We start from the raw sequence: 24,066 nt of genomic DNA, 5'->3' as shown, positions 1-24,066 counted from the left end.
ATAGTCTACATGTTCGAAATTGCACAAATTTATTTTTCGTTCAATTTTATTTATAGCTCTTGAATAGATCTTATACTTTTGAATGCATTTTGTACTCTTTATTGTAACTGCCGAGATGTGTTGATTTCAATTTTTTGTAAAATTTGGACCTGTCGAATTACTTGACTTCATCAGACCGTCCAGGAACCTCGCTGGCCATTATACTGCTCTCCCATTTCCAATCCATCCTCCGGAGATTTTTTTTCCGTATTTAACCCACGTCACTGTTAAGTTTGAAAGCTTATCAGTACTGTACCGATGAATATATTAAATATTAAAAAAAAACAGAGCCGGACTTTAAATGAATTTAACAATTTTCAAATTTCCAAAACAAAAAAAAATATTAAGTGTGGCATATCATTGTACTCAGGAGAGCGAGTTCTTTCAAAATCTGAAATAAAAAATGCAGGTCCGTATTTTAAAAAATTAAGATGGCCTCTGTATCTCACAAATTATCAGCTGATTTGAAAATCTAAAAACACTGTCAGATAGCCCTAATAAAGTGGCTATGAGAATGTGCAATTAGTTTTTTGATTTTCTAAAAAGTAACGACAGGAAAAAATAAAATTTATTTTCAAAAATATCCGTTTTTTTTTCAAAAAACTCAGCAATCCATGAAATCTTTAAAACTTTTTTGATTGCATCTTGGTGAACATCCCAAAGCACAACTTTGCCCCCATTTAACCATGTTCGTATCTATTACGGTTACCGAGTTACCAATGCTCGTACCTCGAATTTGTAGCACCCTGTAGAAGCGGCAGAGAGTCTCAGTGGACTTGACGAGTATGCCACCGCAAAACACTCCGCCCACTCATTTCATTGCCTACTTACAAATTTGTCGATTTTTTATTGATGGGACGTGTCGTCTAATTTTTTACGAGAAATATGATTAAACGGTAGCAGAGAAGCTTGAAAGAACAATGCAGTCGTTATCGGTAAAATAGTTGCGTGATTTTATTGATCTTTTATTGCTTTTGTTCTTAATCTTCATTCTTCATTTACGTGGAAAAACATTGAAAAAGTTAAACTGATTGGGTGTTTTTTAAATTTTTGTATAAGTAATGTTATCTAAAATATGTATGACGCGCTCATGAATTACCGGCTCAGAGAATTTCGTTTCCCCCCCCTACGGATGCTCCGTAGCTACAGAACGGATAGACGTACTGTAATAGAGTTTTGATTTCCGGACAGTTCTTGTATTTTTAATAATTTTTTTTAAAAGGTTGAAAACGCGGCAGTTTGATTTCGGAAAAGGCCAATATCGACTCTGAAATTTAGCATAGGATTAGCAGCGTCTCAAGAGCATTCTGGAAATTAAAAGACAGGGTTTTCTACAATTATAACTTGAGTACAAAAATGAAACTTGTAGTGTACCGAGCAATTATAATCCCCATACCATGTTTTATGGGAGCGAAACCTGGGTGCCGATGCCGTACCGCCGACACATGAACGCATTAAACAAGTTGCACCAGAGACACCTTAGACAACTCTTAAGAAACCGGCGGTTCCATCATGTCTCAAACGTATCGGTCCTTGAAAAGGCTAATTGCGAGAGTATTGAAGTCATAAGCTTACTTCGGGTTTCTCTTATTACCGATTCTGAACGGTCCTAGAACTGTGATGCGTATGCGCAGATGGAAATATGAAGACATTATTTCATTTGCGCATGCACTGCAGAGTTCTAGGACGGTTCAGAATCGGTAATAACAAGAACCCGAACAAAGCTATAGTTACAAAATTCCGCTTAAGATAGGCTGGTTACATATGCAGAATGCAAGAAAACCGAATGTTTTTGAAAATGAAATGTTTTGAAATGATAAATTTTGAATGTCCGGAGTGCGGTAGGCAAATAACATCACGTATCGGGCTTTTCAGTCACAGAAAAGCTCATGAAAGAAAACGTCTTGCGTGACCATCTTCTGATGCGTGTCGAATACTCGTCAGCGAGTAATGACAAATGGCAGTATGTATGTATGAAACTATCAAAATATATTTATCCATATTTGACGATTGTGTAATGTGACCTGAAAGGAGGCCAAAAATGCTATAATATACAGGGTGTACCATTAAAAAAATCGATCCCGATTCACTCAAACTTTTTTGAGTCACCCTATAGAAGCTAATTTTTTTTCCTGAATTACATCCTGGTACATACTTACTACTGTATATCAAATTTATGATCAAGACTTTGATTTCGTCGTCTACTTGTCAAATAGAAACTAATTGCGTTAAAAGTTTCGACTCCCTAATTGTTTCGCTATTTCAACTAAAATTATTGAGCTATACTGTAACAAAGAAGATAAATTCCAATTAAATACATTACACACCTTCATACATAGAGAAATAAATAAAATAAAGTCATTATCAGTCATTCTGTCTTGCAGTTGACACTTTTAATCGATTTTCCAATTCTCCAGTGATTTGAAATAAATTAGAAAAAAAACTTTCTATTTTCTTCTTATTGATTTATTTTCTTTTTCTCTGTATTTTGAATAGAACATTCGCCGACCTGAGATACTCTATTCCGATGTAGTAGAGGTGGATTGTAGAGTTATACCTAAACAAGAAGGAAAATGTGAACTGGGCGACATAACTAAAGACTGGACTGTTGTAGAAGGCCAAACTGGAGAAAAGTTTTACGTTATCAAAGATCTAGATGTCGAAGAAGTCAGACAGAGTCTTATTGCAGTTAGAAACAAAGGAATTGATAGTATTTCTGTAGCACTGGCTCACAGCTATACTTATTTTGATCACGAACTTAAAGTTGGACAAATTGCAAAAGAGATTGGTTAGTATAGTTATTAGGAATATGTTTTTTATTTTATTTCTTTTAATATACAGGGTGTCCTAGAAATAAGTGCAAGTATTTTAAGGGTGGCAGATCTCGAAAAAAGAAACATATTTTCTCTTTATCGTTTTTCAAATAAGTCCAAAATAACCGAGATATTTTATTTTGAAGATTTTCAAAAAAAATGATTTTTTGCTAAAATTTTGAGAACCACTGGATCTTTTCTGGATTTTGTTTCTTGTAAACTTAATCTAATACCTATGTTGCCATATTATCAAGAAATTATGTTTTTTAACTAAAAACTAAAAGAAATTCCAAAAAAAATTTCGAAAAATTTTGAATTTTTAAAAAAAAATTTTGCGAAAAAACCTCATAGACGTCTTCCTTGGGTCGAACTACACTACCAGCACTTATTTGGGGACACCCTGTATAGGGGATATCAAGATGCTAAGAGAAAATCTCGGAGAAAATTAACATATAAAGAAGGGAAATTAATTTAAAAGTTAATATACAGAGTGGCCCATCGAAAACGTTCCGCAAGGCATAACAGCCAGAGTAATTTTTTTTTTCAGAAAATTTAAAAACATGTCAATTTTGTTTGTGAGGGGGACAACTTTTGCCCCAAAAATGATTGCAAAATCTTCAACCCTCTAAGCGGGGGTGTCATCCCCCAATTTTTTTCAATTGGGAAGGGGGGTCAAGTCGTGCCGCAATGAAAAGGGCTTTATATTCTCTTCCGCTTCGTTTCTGAAAATCGATGGAGTCATTGAGAAAATATGAAGGATTGAAATTTGAAAAGTTTATTTAAACATTTATCAGAGTAAATGATAAGGATAAATTCCTTCGACCAATTTGCTGTTTTTTCTTGTTATTTCTAGATGTTGACGCATTTTTTCACTTGCCACAAGGTTGAACGATCAGGTGCGGTAGTTGCTAGATAGCTGTTCTGTGACTTATGCGTTGAAGTTCTTCTCAATATCGTTAAACTTTTTAACAATTATGGTGTACTCACTTGCAGAAAAAGTGGAAATAATCGAACTTTATTTTAAAAATAGTGAATGTGGCAATGGGTCGACCAATGGGGTTGCGCAGATATTCAATGAACGCCATCCTGACAAACACCTTTATGGCAAAATTGTTCGCGAGTTAGTAGCAAAATTTCGCGAAACTTGTTCCGTTATGAATAAAAAGAGGCAGAGGGAAAATCCTGTAGTAGATGAAGCTATGAAGGTATTCGAATTGGGCCAAGTTGCCATGCATAGTACGCTGAGTACAAGAAAATTAGCCAATGAGACCGGCGTGAATCGTACAAGTGTCCAAAGGATATTAAAAAAACACAAGTGCCACCCGTACAAAATTCAGTTGATACAAGAACTCAACAAAGACGATTTTGATCGTCGCACAGTGGTCTAAATGGAAAAATTACGGGGACACTCAATTTAGTTTTTGAAATAAAGGAAATAATTGTTTATAGGTATGTAAAATTACACTCATCAAAAATATTTTTTACATTTTTACCTTCCTATTTTATATACAGGGTGTTCAGTTAGTGCGATAAAGTCCAGTATCTTGTTTGCTATTAAGAATTTTAAAATAATGCTAATACAAAAGTTATAAGTAATAATGTATTGCTTCTTGTTAAAATATTTTTAATTATACGGGGTGTGTAAAAAAAGTGCTACAGACCAAACTACAGTTTTTTTAAATAAAACACCCTATATATTTTTTAAGATTTCAATTCCTGGTACTTTTTCCAGCATTTTGATATAGGGGTAAATGGTTTATACTATGTGTATCAAAAGTTACAGCCATTTTTATTTTTGACGCTCTATACCATTTACAGTACCTAATATTATTTTGTTTTATTGCGTCAGGATATTAACAAGATGGTATTTTCTCATTGTATTTGTTGAATTTACAAGTGAATATATTACAACTTAAAACAATTTTGACAATGATATTGTGTTACTTGGGTATTTTAACTGAATGTATTTACTGGTCTACAAAATATTATCTTTATCAAAGCTTCCTCTGGAGAAAATGGTCATCTCGTTGTTTAACCTTTCTAAATTTTTTATTTTGTCAACTCTTCTGGACTAGAAATCGTAGCTTTTGATGGCAAAGCAAATATTTCTCTTCCCTTTTTTTGTATATCCAGTCTGAGTAGCAAACACAAGTTCAGCAGGACATATTGAGAAACCAATTCTTGTGTACGTCTTCTCTTAGTTCTAGTACTAACAGCACTAAATTCTCTTGAGTTCTTTCGCGAAGGCGTTTTTGCATGTTGCTGAAAGGTGCTTTGGCCTTGATTTATAAACATATTCGTTAAGCGAAATTACATGTTTCTTTAAAAAGTGTTTCTTATTTCGGTAGCACCTTTACCAACGTAAAGCAATTTGAGTTGAAAACCATGATATTTTGTTGGTTAGGTCATCATCGTCAGCAGTAGGGATGCGTTGTTTGACAAAGTCCGCCATCTCACAACTAAAGAAGTGGCACTTCCCATCCAGCCATTTTTATTCAAAAGCTCAAATAAGTGTTTTCGACTTACACCCGAAACTGTACATAATAGAAAAAAAAATAAAAATTTCTCAAGACTGCACCTATCAGTAGCTAAGTATATTGTTACACGATAGGCAGATATACTAGCTTTAAAATAAATTGAGTTTGACGCTGAAGAAAAGGTTCGTTTTTTTTTCTGAGCCTTCCATTCTTTAAACTTTAATAAAATTGTAAATACTTCTTTGACAAATAATTATATCAAAATTCGTGTTTCGAAATAAGTAACTAAACTTACCTAACAAATGAGCAGCCATGTCTGAATTAAAAAACAAACCACGATATTCTAATCTCAACACAACTACCAAAATGAACTTCAAGATACTCGAGAACAAATTCTATATAAATGAACATTTATATTTTTGTTTACTTTGTCCTCACTTTTATCGCATTCCGATCCACCAAATACAAAACTCTGATATACAAGTAAGATGGGACTTTATTCTATTTATAAAATTATACATACTATCAATCTTCATTGAAGACAAACTTGTCACCTAATGTCCCCGTAATTTTTACATTTAGACCATTGTGCGTCGCTTGCAATTTTGTGAAACTATGAGTAAACGAGTGGCGAATGATAATAATGTCCTATTTAATGTGTGTTTATCGGATGACTGTACTTTCTTTTTGACTGTGCAGTTAATCGGCACAACTGTCGGTACTGGGCTGAGGACAACCCCAGGGTTTTTCACGAGGTGCACACACAAAGCCCTCAGAAATTGAACGTGTGGGCTGGTATTTTTGGAAATTCTATTGCAGGTCAGTTTAACGATATTGAGAAGAACTTCAACGCACAAGTTACAGGCAAGCTATCTAGCAACTACCACACCTGATCGTCCAACCTTGTGGCAAGTGAGAAAATGCTTAAACATCTAAAAATAATAAGAAAAAACCTCAAATTTGTCGAAGGAATTTATTCTTATCATTTACTCTGATAAATGTTTAAAAAAACTTTTCAAATTTCAATCCTTCATATTTTCTCAATGGCTCGACCGATTTTCAAAAACGAGGCGGGGAACTATAGAGAATAGAAAGCTCTTTTCATTGCGGCGCCACTTGACCCCCCTTCCCATTTGAAAAAAGTTGGGGGATGATACCCCCGCTTAGAGGGTTGAATATTTTGCAATCATTTATGGCGCAAAAGTTGTCCCCCTCACAGACAAAATTGAAGTGTTTTTGGATTTTTTGAAAAAATAAATACCCTGGCCGTTATGCCTTGCGGAACGTTTTCGATGGGCCACCCTGTATATAATTTAAAAGTTAATAACCCTATTAGTACGAGAGCTTGCAACGTCGGGAAAACAAGTGTTTTAAGAAAGCTGGCTCTTTAATATATCGTTCACTATGCTCTCCGGAACAGCATGCGGCCCGTCTACTGCCGGTAAACGTTGCGTTCCCTACTGCGCATTGAAAGAAGATCCTATATTTTTATTTGTCCTTTAAACTCTAGTATTGAATATAAACCGACCGAGTCTCCATAGTTCAGCGCGTAGAGGTTCCGCCTATCAAGCGAGGAGTTAGAGTTCGAGACCGGGTCATCAGGGCAAAAACTTTATTATTTTATTTTGGTTTATATTCTGATAGTAAAGTATTAAATAATTCTGGTGATTAAAAAAAACAAATACTTAATACTTTACTATCAGAATATAAACGAAAATAAAATAAACAAGTTTTTGCCTTGACCCGGTCTCGAACTCTGAATCCTCGGTTCGTAGTCGGAAACTCTACGCGATGCGCTATGGAGACTTGTTCGATTTATATTCAATACTAGAATTTAAGGGACTAAATAAAAAATATAGAATCTTCTTCCGTTGCGCAGTAGTAAACGCAACGGGTATCGGCAGCCAGATAGGCCGCATCCAGAGAGCATAGTAAAAGATATATCAAAGAGCCCAGCATTCTAAAATACTTTCTCGAAAACTTTGCTAGCTCTTAGACTATATACTCTGGGAAAGTTAACGAACCTATTGGGGTAAGTTCAAAAAATTTACAATGAAAACTTCAAAAACAATCATAAATGCTGCATGCTTTGTTTTGCCAAGAAAGACAATGATAATATTGCAACCAATTTTCAGATAGTGGGTCGGTATATTTTTTATCACATCTAGGGCATAAATATTGAATTTTGCTATTGGAACCTGAAGTAGCACTGGAACCTTCAATATTAGCAGCACTAGGACCTGAAGTATTAGTAGCACTAGGACTTGCAATAACAGCAATAATGTTTTTTGACGTTTTTGTTCTTTATTTTCCCGAATTGCTTAATTTTCTTGCATTTCAATTGTTTCATTTGTTCATATTTTTCCTCAATCTGTCTTTGTTTTTTAACTATTTTAAACGTTGCAATTGGCCTAATGTTCCAAATGCTTAACGTTTATGTGTCTCTGTTTGATCTTTTAATGTTTTTTTTTATGTAATCTGCTCAGGTGTAGTCAGTGATTTTAGTTTTTGTACGAACACACTTAATGGTATTTCATTTTTTTTAGAAGACGAAGAATCCACGATTTTATTAACGACCCCGTATTATTAACCATTGGTAAAGTTCCGTTCATTTCAGGTTGTTCAAATCGCGCGGTTGTTTTTGAAGATATGAAATCACTATTGGCCGCGTTCATCAGACGCAAGCGCTTGCAAACGCCAGAGCGGTCGCCATTTTTGGAAGCGATGATTTCTTTTGCTTGTTTAATTAAACTCTTTTTTCTTTGTCTAAACTGTTTTTATTACTTATTTTCTTTGTCTAAACTATTATTTACTCTATGGTCGTGTTTCATGAGCGTTCACCAGAAAGATCCAGCGCTGAATAAGTAAGCGCAAACGTTAGCTCTAGTGAACGCAGCCATTGTTAAAAATGAGGGAGTTAAATGGCCCAATGCCATAAGCTCTGAAGCCACTTACAGCATTATTTACAGTCGCCCTGCAGTAAGCCTCTACAAACAAAGGTCCCATATTTTTCTCGGTTATTGGAGTTTGATTAAAAAAGAATCACACATTTAACTGTAAAATGTCTGAAAGGGCCCGAAAAAAGCGTCCAATGGTTGTAGTCGCTGGGTTGTATGAATTATGAGGTATGAGGTGGCTCGGATCGTCATCTTACCCCGATCTCACCCTACGTTTTTCAATTTAAAACACTGAAATACAGAGGGTACCTCTGAAATAAGCACAAGTGTTTTAAGGGGTGATAAATCTGAACAAAAAAAATGTTTACAAATTACAATGAGTTTATAAACACATTGATATGCATGTCGGAGGTAGGTGACGTAGGGTGTTGCAATATTGCAGCATTCGATACACTGCCATGAAATTTCAGATTGAACTGCTGCCCTAAATAGTTGTTTTCATCCAGAGACATATAAATAATTCAATAATCAAAATTTTGAATTTTAATATATAATTGTTCTAGTGGGCCGATTTTGCTGATTTTTAAGTAATATTTAGCTAAATTATTTGACTTTTTAGTATCTTTTTCTAAATTAAAAATGAAAGTTTCCATCTCTCAATTATACGAGGTGAAACAAAATATTGATATTTTGGTGAAAGTTTGAAACACCCTGTGGAATATATTAACAGAGCAAGGAATTTGAAAATCATTTTGTCACCTAGGTACCTCTTTTCTCGATAGTTTATCTCAATAGTTTTATTTTTATTTGAGATATTCGCTTTTGAATAAGACAGTAAAGATTTCCAGCAATTTTAGCATTGATTTTGGGTTCTCATTCATACACTTATAAAATAGTGTTTATTGTTTTTGTAGTGTCACTGTCATTGAAAATTATTATTATTGTTTATTAACATTTACTTTAATAGAGATGGTTTTAAGTTCTTAGGTATCGGCTATTGTTGCTTTAGTTGATCATGGTAGAGACTTTTGGACTTAAAACCATATCTGCTAGAGTAACTGCATAACAAACAATAATAATATGATTTTTCAAAGACAGTTACGTTATATAAATCACAAACACTATTTTATAGTTTTGTTGACTAGGACCAAAACCAAAGGCATGCGTTTGAAGTAAAAAATACGAAAAAATATTAGTGTCTTCTTCAAAAGCGAATATCTAAAAAATTGGTCAAGTGCGAGTCGGACTCGCGCACGAAGGGTTCCGTACCATTCATTATCTATACAACATTAGACACTATATTATTATAAACATTTTTTCCGATTTAGCTGAAATTTTGAATGGTACGTATAAGTATTTAAAATAAAATGAAGGAACACATTACTAAAAATTATATTATTCAATAATAAATATGTAAAAAGTAAAAATAAATATGTAAAAATTAAAAAAAAAACGATTTAAAAAAGTCGCCTTGACTTGGATTCGAACCTGCCTTACTACGGCTCCAATGTCATAGCAGCGTAAAGCCCTAACGCTTTAACCACGCGGTCACCGAGGACTTGAAATGTAAAATTCTTACTTAAAAGAATAATGTTTAGTGAAAGTACTTTTTTATTTATAAACATTTATTTAATCCTGTTTTTAGTATTTGTTCTTATAGCGGCAACATAGGTACATTATCTATAAAAAATTCAACTGTCTAGCTATAACGGTTCATAAGATAGACTTTTGTGACAGACGGACGGACGGATGGATAGCGAAGTCTTGGTAATAGGGTTCCCGTTGGGTACGGAACATTACTGAAAGTTAACGGCTATCTAAATTTTAGTTCAAACTTTTACGAGAATACTAACATTTTGTTTTCCCACGTATAATTTACAGATGGCAACTTTCATTTTTATTTAGAAAGATATACTAAAAACTCAAATAATCTAGCTACAAATTGCTTAAAAAATCATCAAAACCGGTCCACTAGAACATGATAGGAAAAAACAAAAAAAAACTCTACTTTAAAGCATATGAATATTTTAAGGTGCCCGTTACGTGGTGCCCGTAGGGTGAGTGTACTTACTACCAGTAAAATACTTGCACTTATTTAATAGTCACCCTGTATACAGATTTTCAAATTATATTAAACTTACTGATGTTAAAATATTACTTAATATTTAAATAGGTTTCAAGCATGTTTCGCTATCTCACCAAGTCATCGCTATGGTACGAATTGTACCAAGAGGGTTTACTTCTTGCGCAGATGCATACCTTACCCCGCATGTCAAGAGGTACGTGGAAGGATTTTGTAGCGGGTTCAAGGACAATCTCAAAGGAACCAGGGTTCTTTTTATGCAAAGCGATGGCGGTTTGACTCCTATGGAACATTTTAATGGAGCCAGAGCGATTTTGTCAGGACCGGCTGGAGGTAATATACTGAATGATTGAAAAAAAACTGCGTCAAAGTAGATTAAGTCGAGATTTTCAAAATACCGTTTCTTCTTTAAAAACATGCTAATATTTAAGGGGACTCGGACCTATTCTAAGAGAAAATCCTTCATATGAGTGTATGTCCTCAAAATCTTAAATTCTGAGAGACAGGGTGGTAAAATTTTCTAAAAAAAAACTTTTTTTATAACTCTGATTTTAGGGTAGACATTTTTATGAAACTTGATACACGTACAAAGAATTTTATTTATTTCAACCAGTGCCGTCCATACACATTGAATATTTGTAGAGAAAAAAGTGGTACACCACTGACTTCTCTTAAAATAAAAATTATTTTCAAAATCTTCATTCGTTTCTAAACATTTTTTATCTCCTGATTTTTTCGTTCAACGCATAGTTTTTGCTAAAAAAAGTCAGTTTACTTCAGGGTCAAATAAATCGCTGAAAATCTGATGCGGTGACTTGTGTGGAAATTATTTCTGGAGGCTGGTTCATACCATCGGCTGAAAGGAAATGAAGAAATAAAACATTTTTTTTGTATATTAAATTAAGCATTTTGATTAAAAAAAAATAGAAATTTTTACCACCCTGTATCTGAAAAGATGTTTAGGATATACAGGGTGGTCCGAACTATATTTCGGAAACTTCGGCAGCATATTCTGCAGATGAAAATAAGTAAAAAAGTTCGTATAAATGTATGTCCTAAAATGCTTAGTTTCGGAGATACAGGGTGTAGAAATTTCATTTTTATTTCGATTTTTTTCAAATAATTTCTGAAGTAACATCAATATTTGGATGAAAATTCATGTCAGGGGGTTTTTTGACATGAGAAATTTGATTTTGATGTCTATATGACTCGTACTTGTATAGGGCGCCATCTACATATTTTTAACTGGTTTGAACAATAATAACTTTTTGTCCGTATCTGTATAAAACTACTGAGTAAAAAGTACTTAAAAAGTACGTACTTTTTTACGTAAAAAAGGTATCTTGGTAAAAATCGCTACGAGTAATGGTTCTCAAGATATTTGGAATCAACATAAGTTATTAATACCTGTGATCATTGACATAATTTCAACATGTTGACTAAATAGTTATTAGACTGAAATCTGAAATGTTTTGTGCCAAAAGTTCAACAGAAACTGTTTTATCATCATTTTTTCGAAGAAAAATTTATGATTAATTAAAATAAATAAAAAGGTACCAAATTTATCATTTCAACATGTTTATTTTCTGTCAATAATGACATGTATTGACTATTTTCATTCTAAATATCTTGAGAACGGTTGCTCGTAGCAATTTTTAGCAAGATACATCTTTTACGTAAAAAATTACGGAAATGAATATTTTTTCACTCAGTGGGTTTATATAGGTACGGACGAAAAGTGATTACACTTCAAAACAGTTAAAACACATGTAGGTGGCGCCCCCTACAAATGGAAGTCATTTTGACATTAAAATCAAATTCCTCATGTCAATAAACTCCCAGGCACCAATTTTCATCCAAATATTGACGTTACTTCAGAAACGATTGGAAAAAATCGAAATAAAAATGAAATTACTACACCCTGTATCTCCGAAACTAAGCATTTTAGAACCAGTGGCGTAGCTAGCATTGAAAGAGCCCTGTATCACGAATTTCGCAGGGGGTCCCTGAGACAGAACCATGGGGGGGGGGTAAATAAAATAAAAAAAATACCATCTGATCAGAATAGCTTATTATTTATTAATAACTTTTTACTTACAGGAATAAAATAAACATTCTTTCCAACAATAAACATAAATATCAAAACAAGGAACGTATGGTTTTTGGTAAAATTATACCTACAGAAATAAAATAAATATTCGTTCCAACAACCAACAAACAAACATTAAAATAAAAACAAGAAAATATTATGAAACTAAAATCGAGAAGGGTAACAATAATTATTAGGTATATAACAATTTTATTTTTATTTTTAGCAACCGTTTGATGTATACGGGGACAGGCGAATGCGTGATGGTCGCGTGCTCTGGCTGTAGTTGATACGGGGTTTCATTAAAGTATGGGCAAAGTTTGCATAAATACGAAAAATTTTGATGCTAACATCATATTTTGATTTTTTTTACTGCTCAGTGGGCCCTTCAGGTTAGTGGGCCCTGTATCATTGATACAGCTGATACAGCGGTTGCTACGCTACTGTTTAGAACACACATTTATAAGAACTTTTTTACTTATTTTTATCTGCAGAATATGCTGCCGAAGTTTCCGGAATACAATTCGGACCACCCTGTATGTTCATATGAAGTTTTTTCGTAGAATAGGTCCAAGAATCAGCTTAAATATTAGCATGTCATGCTGAGAAACACCCATAAGGTGCTTGTAATATCAGCCATTTTTTAGGTGTTGTTGGTTATGCCGTGACCACTTGGAAAAAAGAAACTGATCTGCCGGTGATAGGGTTTGATATGGGTGGTACTTCAACTGATGTATCAAGATTTGCTGGAAGTTACGAACATGTGTATGAAAGTACCACGGCAGGGGTTACGATTCAAGCGCCACAGTTGGACGTTAATACCGTAGCTGCTGGAGGTGGTTCCATGCTATTCTTTAGGTTTGTATGTACCGTATGATCGAAAAAAATGGCGCCTAGTTGGCTTGGAAAAGACGATCGATGGCATTTCCCATATAATTTTACATATAAAATGACAGCGATCATCATTTCATAGCCATCGCTGACGCCGTTTTTATTCGATCATACGGTACTTGTTTTAGATAGAAACTAAAATTTTACATGAAAAAAACAAATGAAATCTTTTATGTATATTAATAAAATCTAAATCTACTGATTTGAGAATCTACGGTTCAAACAGTATCGATGGCATCGATCCGGTGCGTGGCTTCGATAGATTTTCAAAAAAAAAAACAGGAGAATGAATCTGCGATACTAAAAAGATTTTTTATTAATAGATAGAGTCTCAACAAGTTTTTGCAAAAAATAACTTATGAGCATTGTTTATGGGATCAAAACATACTAAGTACTACAGTTCATACCAAATAAACTTTCACGTTACGTGATTAAGGTTCACCGGCACAGCGTTGCCTACTTTTATATATTATTTTCTTTTAATTAGAGATGGGTAAAAGTAACCGGTTATTTGAATAACCGGTTAAATTGTGTTGGTTAATTTTATCAAGTTATTATTTTCAGACAATTTCATTTAACCTATAACCGTTTTTTTACCAATAACCGCCCATCTCTACTTTTAATTAAAATATTTTAGGAAACAAAAATAAATTAATTATAAATATATAAACAGTTATTATTTACAACAAAAAACTCATTTTTTAACAGCACTTAAGGGACATAAAGGGCCATTAGTATCGCTTTCCCGTTCAAAATATTCTAATAAATTTGCCATGAGTTATTTACTGCTATTAAACTACCTTGTACACTTCGCACTAAAATACGTTCTAAATAAACAATGTTTGATTGCAAGATCTGCTAGTAAACATTTTTAAGCTTGGAGTACCACAATACTATTTATTTAATCCAAAAACTCGTAATGAAAAACTAAAGTGTCAAAACGAATGATAATGTCAGGAAATAAATAAATAAATGCGGCAAATTGACATTTTTTACACTAGAGCTACCACCTGAATCCCCAGCGCGAAATTTAAATTCCAGTTAGTTAGCGCGGCGCCGAATATGTCCATGGTTGGCAACAATGAATTTAAAAATCGCGCCCTCGATTACGTAACTAAACGTTTAATTGATATAAAATATAGATAAAATACTTGCACTCATTAAAACTTTAAACTAAAGCATATTCCAAAAATTAAAATAAACAGGGTTTACAGTCTCTATTTCCTAATACCTGATAGCACCAAGACCTTCATTATAAATGCAAAAAGCGTTTTGTTGTGTATGTGTGGCACGCCAACAGATGAAACCAATTTCATTTTAAAGGCATATGTTCCAATGAAATTCATACAGCTTTAACAAGTTTGTAGATTGACACATCCGGTATGCTTGTCGAGAATAATAGAGGTTGCTCGTATAACAATAGACAATAGAAATATTTTCAAGGACTGGCCGCATCATTGTTGGGTATTAGGGTTTTAAGATTTATTTCAAGTTTTGTTAAAATATATTTGGTTACATAACGTAAAATTATATGATAATGACAATACAAATATTTATTTACTCGTTTTTTGGCATATTCAGTAACATTGAATTATACATACATAAAAGTACACGCAATATCCTTTTGAGACAACCAATCTATAATGTCCCCTTTTCTTCAAGAAGCGGTTGGCAATTTTTCTACTAATCTCGAATGATAACTGGCGTTGTCCATAATAAAAGAGTTCCCCGAAAGTAATGTTGTCATTTGATTTAGGTCTGGTATGTTCGTGGTTGGTCCAGAATCAGCAGGCGCCCATCCAGGACCGGTTTGTTACAAGAAAGGTGGGCCACTCACTGTTACAGACGCAAATTTAGTGTTGGGACGTCTTTTGCCAGAATTCTTTCCAAAAATATTCGGTCCCAACGAAGACTCGCCGCTGGATAAAGACGAAACTTCAAAAGCTTTTGCGGCATTGACACAAAGAATTAATGCATTCCTGATCGACGAGAATCCAGACAAAAAAGTGAGTACAAATTTATTTTATTGTTATTGGTAAATCAAACCAAAGGCCGAGTTTTATATTTATTTAATATTTAATATTATCGTGCGTAATATGAATATGGAATGTTATTAATGTGTTGGAATTGAAGGCATATAAATAAAATACACGAGCTTTTGTACAGGAAATATTAAATATTTTATAAATATTTGATAAACAAAATGCACATGAAGGGTGGTCCAAATTGCAACCGGAAACTTCGGCAGCATTACTCTGCAGATAAAAATAAGGAAAAAACTTGTCTAATAAATAATAATAATAAATGTATGTCCTAAAATAAATAATAACTAAGTATCCTAAAATGCTTAGTTTCGGAGCTACAGGGCGTAGACATTTCATTTTTATTTCAACTTTTCCGAATAATTTCTGAACTATGGTTGATATTTGGATGAAAATTGGCTTCTGGATATTTTTTGACATTTTAAATTTGATTTCGAGGTCATTATGAATCTTAGTTGTAGAGGACGCCACCTACATATTTTTGAATTATTTTGAAGAGGAATAATTTTTCGTCCGTACCTGTATTAAACCCTACTGAGTGAAAAAATACACATTTCGGACGATTTTATTTATGTAAAAAGGTTCTTTTGGTAGAAACCGCTACGAGAAACGTTTCCAATTTTCGGGATCGGCATCCCGTTTTGAAATCCCGGGATACGAACCTGTAATCCCGCGATCCCAAAATTGACTCTCAGAATGAGAAATCTAATCTAAAGAAATACAAAATAAAAATGCATCTACATATATCAAAAATCTAATGAGAAAAGAGATTTACTAAAATAGGCAAAACAAGGTACTTAACATTCATATTTAGTAAGTAAAAAAATTCAATTCTTCTACCAAAAAAAAACAATATACCAAACCCAATTAATAATTTAAAAGATTTGCTAATTTATTTTGTTGGTATAAATTGATTTTGTTAATACTTTCTGATACCTAATTAAAAACCAAAAAATACGGTTAGAAATTAGACTTAAAGGACATTTTTATATATTTTTCTTGATATTTCCCCGGAGTTAAAAAATCTTGTTTCTACATTTTTTGGCAGTGTTGCCACCTCAAACATGAATTCACATACACAGGTATATCTGGGACCGTGAGTTTTTATTCACTAGGAGAGTAACCTGTGAATATGAATTTTAGCATTAATGATAATTTTTAAGTTTGGTTATGCTTTTGTCATGAAGTGATTATTTTCACAGTAAACACTAGTTTTTTGTCCAGATCTACTACCGCTTAAAATTAAATTTTCAGTTAATCAGTTTTTTCTTACTGTATCTCCTAAGGAGTCAATGACGATTGAAGAAGTGGCAATGGGGTTCATCAGGGTTGCCAACGAAGCAATGTGCCGACCAATCAGAGCCTTGACCCAAGGAAAGGGCTATGACACTGCAAGACACGCACTGGCATGTTTTGGAGGCGCGGGCGGTCAACACGCATGCGCTATAGCCAGGTCGCTTGGAATGACGACCGTTTTCGTACATAAATATGCAGGTACGAATATGTATTTCTATATTATATTATGTATTTCTATATTAATATGTATTTATATATTTTTTTGGTTAATGTATCTATAAAAAGCTTCGAATAAAATTATTAAGGGAGGAGCATATCAAAAAACTAGTGAATCGCGATGAGGACCTAATATGGCTGATAGTATGTAGTAATATGGACCTAATATGGCACATAGACAGTGATCTTCATTCCAGAGCCATCGTTGACGCTGTTTTTTGTATCGTATTGCATCGTATGAAAAAATCGGCGTCCAGTTGGCTTGGAAATGAACATCAAGGACATTCCTTATATAATTTTACGTATGAAATGAGAGCAATCTTTATTTCATAGCCATTTCCTTGTAGGCATTTTATCTGCATACGGAATGGCATTAGCTGATGTTGTCGAAGAAGCTCAAGAATCTTGTTCTAGAACATACACTCCAGAAAACTTCGAATATTTTGATAATCGCTTAGAGACACTAAAGCAACGATGTTTCAAAGAGCTACAAGATCAAGGATTTTCAGAATCAAATATAGGTATTAATATTAATTTTAATATACTAAACTTGAGTTATGTATGTATACCGGGTGCGTCTCGAAAGTGGCTCACCCCCTATAACTTTTTTATTTTTTCAGATAAAAAACGACACGTTAGTATATAACATAAATTAGGATTGACTGACGTATTCAATTGTTTTTGGTCACTTCCTGTTTCTCCGGAAACGACTATAAGTTTTGATTTTTAAATGACACCCTCAGTATATTTCTACTTTATTTGATAGAAAATAACACTCTGAGTAAAATGACATATCACATGTCAACTTTTTACATTTTTTGCTTAAAAAAATAGAGTTCCATAGCTATGTTAAAAACACTAATTTTTAATGAAGAAGCCTTAGAAAAAATAGATTTGATAATCTAATATTTTTCGTGTTTAGTCCTGGCTGGTTAAAAGATGCTCAAATCGTATTTTTAATCATATATCAATTTTTTCAAATATTTTTTTTATATTTTTTCAATAATTTGGTACCAAACCCATTTCGAGTCAAATTGTCGTTATGAACCGCATGTTGCAATTACCATGTTACAAATAAACCATATGCGAAAATGTTAAAAGTTCACATATGATATGTCATTCTAGTCAGAGTGTCATTTTCTATCGAATAAAGTAGAAATATACGGAGGGTGCTATTTAAAAATCAAAAGTTGTAGTCACTTCCGGTGGGGCAGGAAGTGACCAAAAACAATTGCATGCGTCAATTAATTCTGATTTATGTCATATAACACACCAAATGTCGTTTTTTTTATCTGAAAAAATAAAAAAAATACAGGAGTGAGCCACTTTTGAGACGCACCCGGTATAATTGACCGAATGAGAAATAAACTAAACTTTCTATTTAATTATTTTCATAATTTAGTCTTGGAACCTTATTTGCACATGCGCTACGATGGTACCGATTGCGCGCTAATGTGTGGTCCTTGGAATCCCGATGGTGCTACTACTAATCCAAAACACGGCGATTTTCTGCAAACTTTTATTAGAAGATACAAGGCTGAGTTTGGATTTGTCATCGCTCATAAGGATGTTATAGTCGACGATATTCGGGTAATAATACAAAAAAATAAAACAAAAATATAGCGCAGTATTTAATAATATCTTTGTTTTGTAGGTCAGAGGCGTTGGTAAGAGTGATATTGAGTTAGAACAACCTTTAGATGTTCAGAAAGGTGATCCAAATCCTATAACAGTGACGAAAGTTTATTTTGAATCCGGATATGAAGATACAAACGTGTATCAGTTGAAGGACCTTTTGCAGGGCAAACATTAAAAGGTATAGAAAGTTGTCCCAAAAAAGCAGCAGTTTATTTCCAGCAGTAATTATTCCGCTTTTTGACATTTGACATTATAGACGTGTATAAAGTATAGAGTAACAAAATTACATTGATTTGTTTTCTGTATGTTAGAAGCGAAATGTAAACAAATCCTTTGTTTATTTACAGTTTGATTTAACCACAGATTTAATATAGCCCTTTCTTGAGATGTAACAACGTCACGTGTAGTTTTAGAAAGTTCATAAAAATAGAAATATAGTGCTAAATAAATATATCTGTTTACGCCACAAGCATTTTGAAATATTAATTAAAAAAGCGGTACTAGCTTCATTAAATGAACTTCGCTTGGTCCTTAAAGAAAAATGGGAAACATAACGCAATATGATATATGCAGCCTCATTGACAGTATGAACGGACATACCTATACATACAGGTAGTTATAGCAGCCAAGGAAGGCCATACACAGTATTAGGGATTTTTTTTTTATTTTTTTTTGTATACTGTTTGTATACTTGAGTATACTTGAGTATACTTGAGTAGTTCTGTTATCGTTATTCAGGATTATTAAAAGCAGGACTGTATCATTACTGTTTAACATTTTTTAAAATGTAGTATAGGCTATCCAATGCAGCGTAATATGACGTTACGACAATAATTACCAAAGCCACATTGTCATATTGAAAAATTTAATTAATAAGTAATAATTGCAAATTATTGGTGGCAAGTTCATTTCGCTCTTAAAAATTAACCAAGGCATGTATTGACGTGAGCCAAAAAATAACATGCTCAGGAGACATGGTTCTGACAAAAAATAACGTTCTAGGAAAATTTGCTTACGAAATTATTGCACAAGGTGTTTTTAAGGTAAAAACCATTCGATAAACGCTGTATAATAAGGCCCAATACTAAAGTTTATACAAAACTGAGGTTAAAAATTAAAGCTGATATATTTATATATAGTTTGGCAAAAATCATGACAATTAGGCTAAAAATAAACAGAATATGATACTTTAAATTTGACGAAAATTTTTTCCGTTGTTTTTTTTTATTTGTCTCAGTTATTTTTTTAAGTTAACATTTCTGTTCTTTTTAGTTTCATCTTTTTCTGTTATTCCTCTATTTTTTAGTACACACATTTTTGAAGTATTTTTAAGAAGAGTAAAAATATGAATTGATTCAAATTTAAATAATAGAAATTATACTCCCTATTAAATACACTTAGATGCAAAAACGCAACGGAGAAATTTTTTTGTCAAATTTAAAGTATCATATTCTGTTTATATTTTAGCCTAATTGTCATGATTTTTTGCCAAACTATATATAAATATATCAGCTTTAATTTTTACACATTTTTAGCCCCTATTTTTATGATTTTTTTAGCAAACTGTGTATAATTATATCAACTTTAAATTGTAAACTAAGTTTTTATAAACTTTAGTATTTGGCATATTATACAGGGTTATTCGAGGGGTTGTTTTATTACCTTAACTTTAAACACATTTTTTTTCTGCTTGTATACTTAAGTATTACAGGTGCTTTCTTTTTAATATCGTTAGTTCTGTTATCGTTATTAATGTTTATTAAAACCAGGACTGTATCGTTAGCCTTTAACCTGTTTTTTTATTTATTATAAAGTATTCAATGCAGCGTAATATGACATTATGATAATAGTCACCAAAACCATCTCGTCATATTAAAAATTACATTCAAAAGTAACGATAATTGAAAAAATTGCAAATTGATCGTGATCAGTTCATTTCTGTTCTTAAAAATTAACCAAAGGATGTATTGACCTGAATCAAAAAACAAAATGCTCAGGAGTCATGCTTCTGACCGTAAAATTATATTTTAAGAAAATTTAAACACGAAATTATTGCACAGGGTGTTTTAAAGTTAGGGGGTAAAAAACAACTCCTCGATTAACTCTGTATAATATGGCAAATACTAAAGTTTATAAAAACTGAGTTTACAAATTAAAGTTGATATAATTATGTACAGGTTGATAAAAAATTCATGAAAATAGAGCTAAAAGTAACAAAAATATAACACTTTAAATTTGACCAAAAATTTCTCTGTTGCGTTTTTTTTGCATCTGAGTGTAATTTGAAGTTAATCTGTTTTTTTACTCACACCAACCGAAATTTATTTTAAAATATGCCAATTTTCATTGATTTTCAGCAAAAATATAAATTATTCATAAAAACGATATATATTAGAAGATTTTTAAGATTGTAGACTTTAAATTGAATAACATTTTGTTCAGGGCCAGCTATAGTAATGGATCAACTGAGCACGATCCTAATCGAACCGGATTGCACAGCTGTCATAACAAAATATGGCGATATCAAAATCACTATCGGCACTGGAAAAGTCAAAGCTATAGGTCCGGAACTGGACTCCATCCAGTTAAGCATTTTCAGCCATAGATTTATGAGTATTGCCGAACAAATGGGAAGGTATGAGTTTTGTATATTTTTCTATTTGGGAACAGATTTCAGAACAGAATTATTAAGTTTTGTAAATAATTTCTATACATTTATAGAAATAAAATAAAAATTAACTTATAGACATGTATGTGTTAAATACCTAGAATGTAATTAAAATACTTAGATTTAGCGTTTAGCGCTATTTTGAATACAGTGGCGTGCGGTTCATGGAAGCGGGGGAAGCTACGCTTTCCTATACGTTGAGACAAAAAGAGACCAAGTTTTCTAATTACCAACTCATAACAATTAATATTAATTTAGGTAGTGGATTATACAGGGTGTCCCAGACATAAGTGCAAGTATTTTTAGGGGGGGGGGGGCGTGTAGATCTGGCCAAATGACATACATATTTTCTCTTTAGCATTTTAAAAATAAATTGATAATAACGAAATTATTTAACTTTAAAAATTTTAAAAAATAGTTGCAGCATTTTGAGAGCTGCCGGCAGCAATCGATAATCAGCAGCAAATACCAAGGAATTGATTCTATAAATATATTTTCTTTCTAGTGACTCATCGTATATAAATATCATAAGCTAGGAAAGAAATTTCTTGCTACTGAGCTTACAGAATTCCACTGCTGGATATCGGCTTGTTCGACGCCCAGTGTTGACATATCGACTAGAGAGTTAAAAACGACTTGGAAAATTCAGATTAAAAGTAAAAAACTTACTTAATATTAAGAAACTGGACTCCGATATGTAGCAGGTTGATGTAATTAGGTTAGAGCGTCGTTTTATCACTTTACCTATTGTTGAAATATCTTTACATACTTTTTGACATTTTCCGTAAAATTAGAAAAACAAATTATGTCCATTTTGAAATTCTTTGTCGGTATATCTAGAGAATGTAGAATGTTTAGGAGGGGAGTTAATCACCGCGGCCTTACTGATCTATTGTGTGTTCCCCTTTCTTGAGTTATAACTCATCATACAGTCCCAGCGCTTTAAAAAAAGTCAGTATCTGAGACGGCTCCACAGAGGCCAGCTCTCCATCCTCGACATCAGCCCTACTAAAGTTCATGGCACTCAGTGATAAGGTGTTCTGGTGTTTCCTCATTTTTTGTTGTTTCTCAGCTTCAGCCTACTGAGGTGTTCGTTGAGGAGACAAGTCGTTGAGTGTCCTGTTAGAAACCTCGTGACAATCCGAAGATTATTTTTGCTTAAATCAAGGAAAATCTTTGATTTTTCTCGGTTCTAGGTTCTCAGGAAATTCTTCGCGTGTCTTAAACCGTTGGAGGATTCCCATTTTAGGTTACGGATGGAGTCTTCCAGATTCTTCAGTTCCGCTTTCAGTTGGTTTCTGTCATTCTGCAATTTATATGTTTATAAGTTCATAGTAATTTTACTTTTCTACACAATGCATTACAAAAATTAATAATAAATTATATCAGTGGCATTACTACTTAAAATACATACTTTGAAGACACCTTGTATAATATAAATATAATTTAAAACATCATGGATCGGTGTTTACTCCTTGATATTTTTAGCTATCGATATTTTTTAGGATCCTGCAAAGAACTGCCATATCAACAAACATAAAAGAGCGTCTGGATTTTTCATGCGCACTTTTTGGAGCCGATGGAGGGCTGGTGTCCAACGCTCCACATATTCCTGTTCATTTGGGAGCCATGCAGGAAGCCGTACAGTACCAAATGAAGACCAGAGGCAGGTTTTACCCTGGAGAGGTGATACTGTCCAACCATCCTGCGGCTGGAGGTTCACACTTGCCCGATTTTACTGTCATCACACCAGTGTTTCATAAGTAAGTCTGTTTACAGATGGCCTTTTAGACTAATTCCTTTTGGTATTTTGCAAGTTATAAGCACCAAATAAATAGACTAAATTAACAAAAAATTGGATTTGTCAATAAAAAATGTAATGTGTACCATAATATTTATTTATGATATAACTGCTAAAAGTGGTATTTAAACCTGACCTAACCGAACAAAACAAAATCACTTTTAGCACACATATCATACACTATTTTTTCTACAAACAAGTTTATGCTCGTATATCTCAAGGTATTATTACATGATTATTACTTTTTACGTTAATGAATAATTCATAATATGTCATTCTGAAATCAAATTAATTATGAAGTTTATGGTTGCTAGGGTAATTGAAAGATTCCAAACATTCGATCATTTGTTGTCAACTAATGTCAAATTTGTGCCTCAACTCTTGTAAAATGATGGAAAGTGATCTCATCTTTATACTGGACATTGCTTTCGAAGATCCTCGGCTAGTTTGCTGACAGATTCAGGGGCTAATCTTAATACAATTAAGCGACACGGTGGATGGTCCAGTACCCTAGCGGAGGGTTATATGGAAGACTCTTTACAAAATAAAACGAGTATTACAGGTCAAATTTTATCCAGAACCTCAGCGGATACTAGCATTGCTTTTAATCTTGGTACAAGATTCACATCAGAAATAACTTCTACTTGTACTAAAGCTATAAATGAACTTGGCCATGGAATAACTTATTCCAATTGCAATTTCACTAATTGTACATTTAATTTGAGTAAATAATTATTTTACGTTGACTTGATTTTTCTTATTTTTTTCAATTATCGCTTCAGTGTTAAAAGTAAATCACGTGACTTACTTTTACCATCAGTGACAAATGTCACATTTTAGGTACTGACAGCTGACAGCATGCGTTAAAAATTACATTTTTACTGACGTTTGTAGAAAAATATTTTTAGGCGACACTGTTTCAATCTTTCAGGGATCTGGAAGTTCCGATATTCTTTGTGGCCAGCCGTGGTCATCATGCTGACATAGGTGGCATCACTCCAGGTTCTATGCCACCACATTCGACCAGCCTAAGTCAAGAAGGAGCAGCCTTCAAGTCGTTTTTGCTTGTCCAAAATAACCACTTTAGAGAAGAGGAGATAGTGAGAGCTATCAAAA

The 24,066-nt window shown here is 33.1% G+C and overlaps 1 protein-coding gene across 4 annotated transcripts in view; it reads left to right on the top strand.

Annotated features, from left to right (window-relative positions):
- The window catches only part of LOC115888915 (5-oxoprolinase), a 31,389-nt gene extending 8,709 nt beyond the window's left edge, over positions 1-22,680 (top strand). For all 4 annotated transcript variants that reach the window (XM_030908801.1, XM_030908802.1, XM_030908800.1 and 1 more), the window contains 10 exons: positions 2,536-2,827; positions 10,400-10,642; positions 13,046-13,256; positions 15,046-15,295; positions 16,618-16,825; positions 17,191-17,364; positions 18,246-18,433; positions 18,498-18,659; positions 20,924-21,116; positions 22,655-22,680. In XM_030908801.1, the coding sequence (XP_030764661.1) occupies positions 2,536-2,827; positions 10,400-10,642; positions 13,046-13,256; positions 15,046-15,295; positions 16,618-16,825; positions 17,191-17,364; positions 18,246-18,433; positions 18,498-18,656 (1,725 nt within the window). In that variant the 3' untranslated portion in view covers positions 18,657-18,659; positions 20,924-21,116; positions 22,655-22,680. The remainder of the gene's footprint in view (positions 1-2,535; positions 2,828-10,399; positions 10,643-13,045; positions 13,257-15,045; positions 15,296-16,617; positions 16,826-17,190; positions 17,365-18,245; positions 18,434-18,497; positions 18,660-20,923; positions 21,117-22,654) is intronic.
- Positions 22,681-24,066: the final 1,386 nt, after the last annotated feature.

This window comes from Sitophilus oryzae, unplaced genomic scaffold, assembly GCF_002938485.1.
Source record: "Sitophilus oryzae breed Bouriz unplaced genomic scaffold, Soryzae_2.0 scaffold_809_pilon_pilon, whole genome shotgun sequence".
Classification (NCBI taxonomy): domain Eukaryota; kingdom Metazoa; phylum Arthropoda; class Insecta; order Coleoptera; family Curculionidae; genus Sitophilus; species Sitophilus oryzae.
The sequence above is the reverse complement of the archived record's forward strand: the minus strand, read 5'-3'. Positions and strand labels throughout refer to the sequence as shown.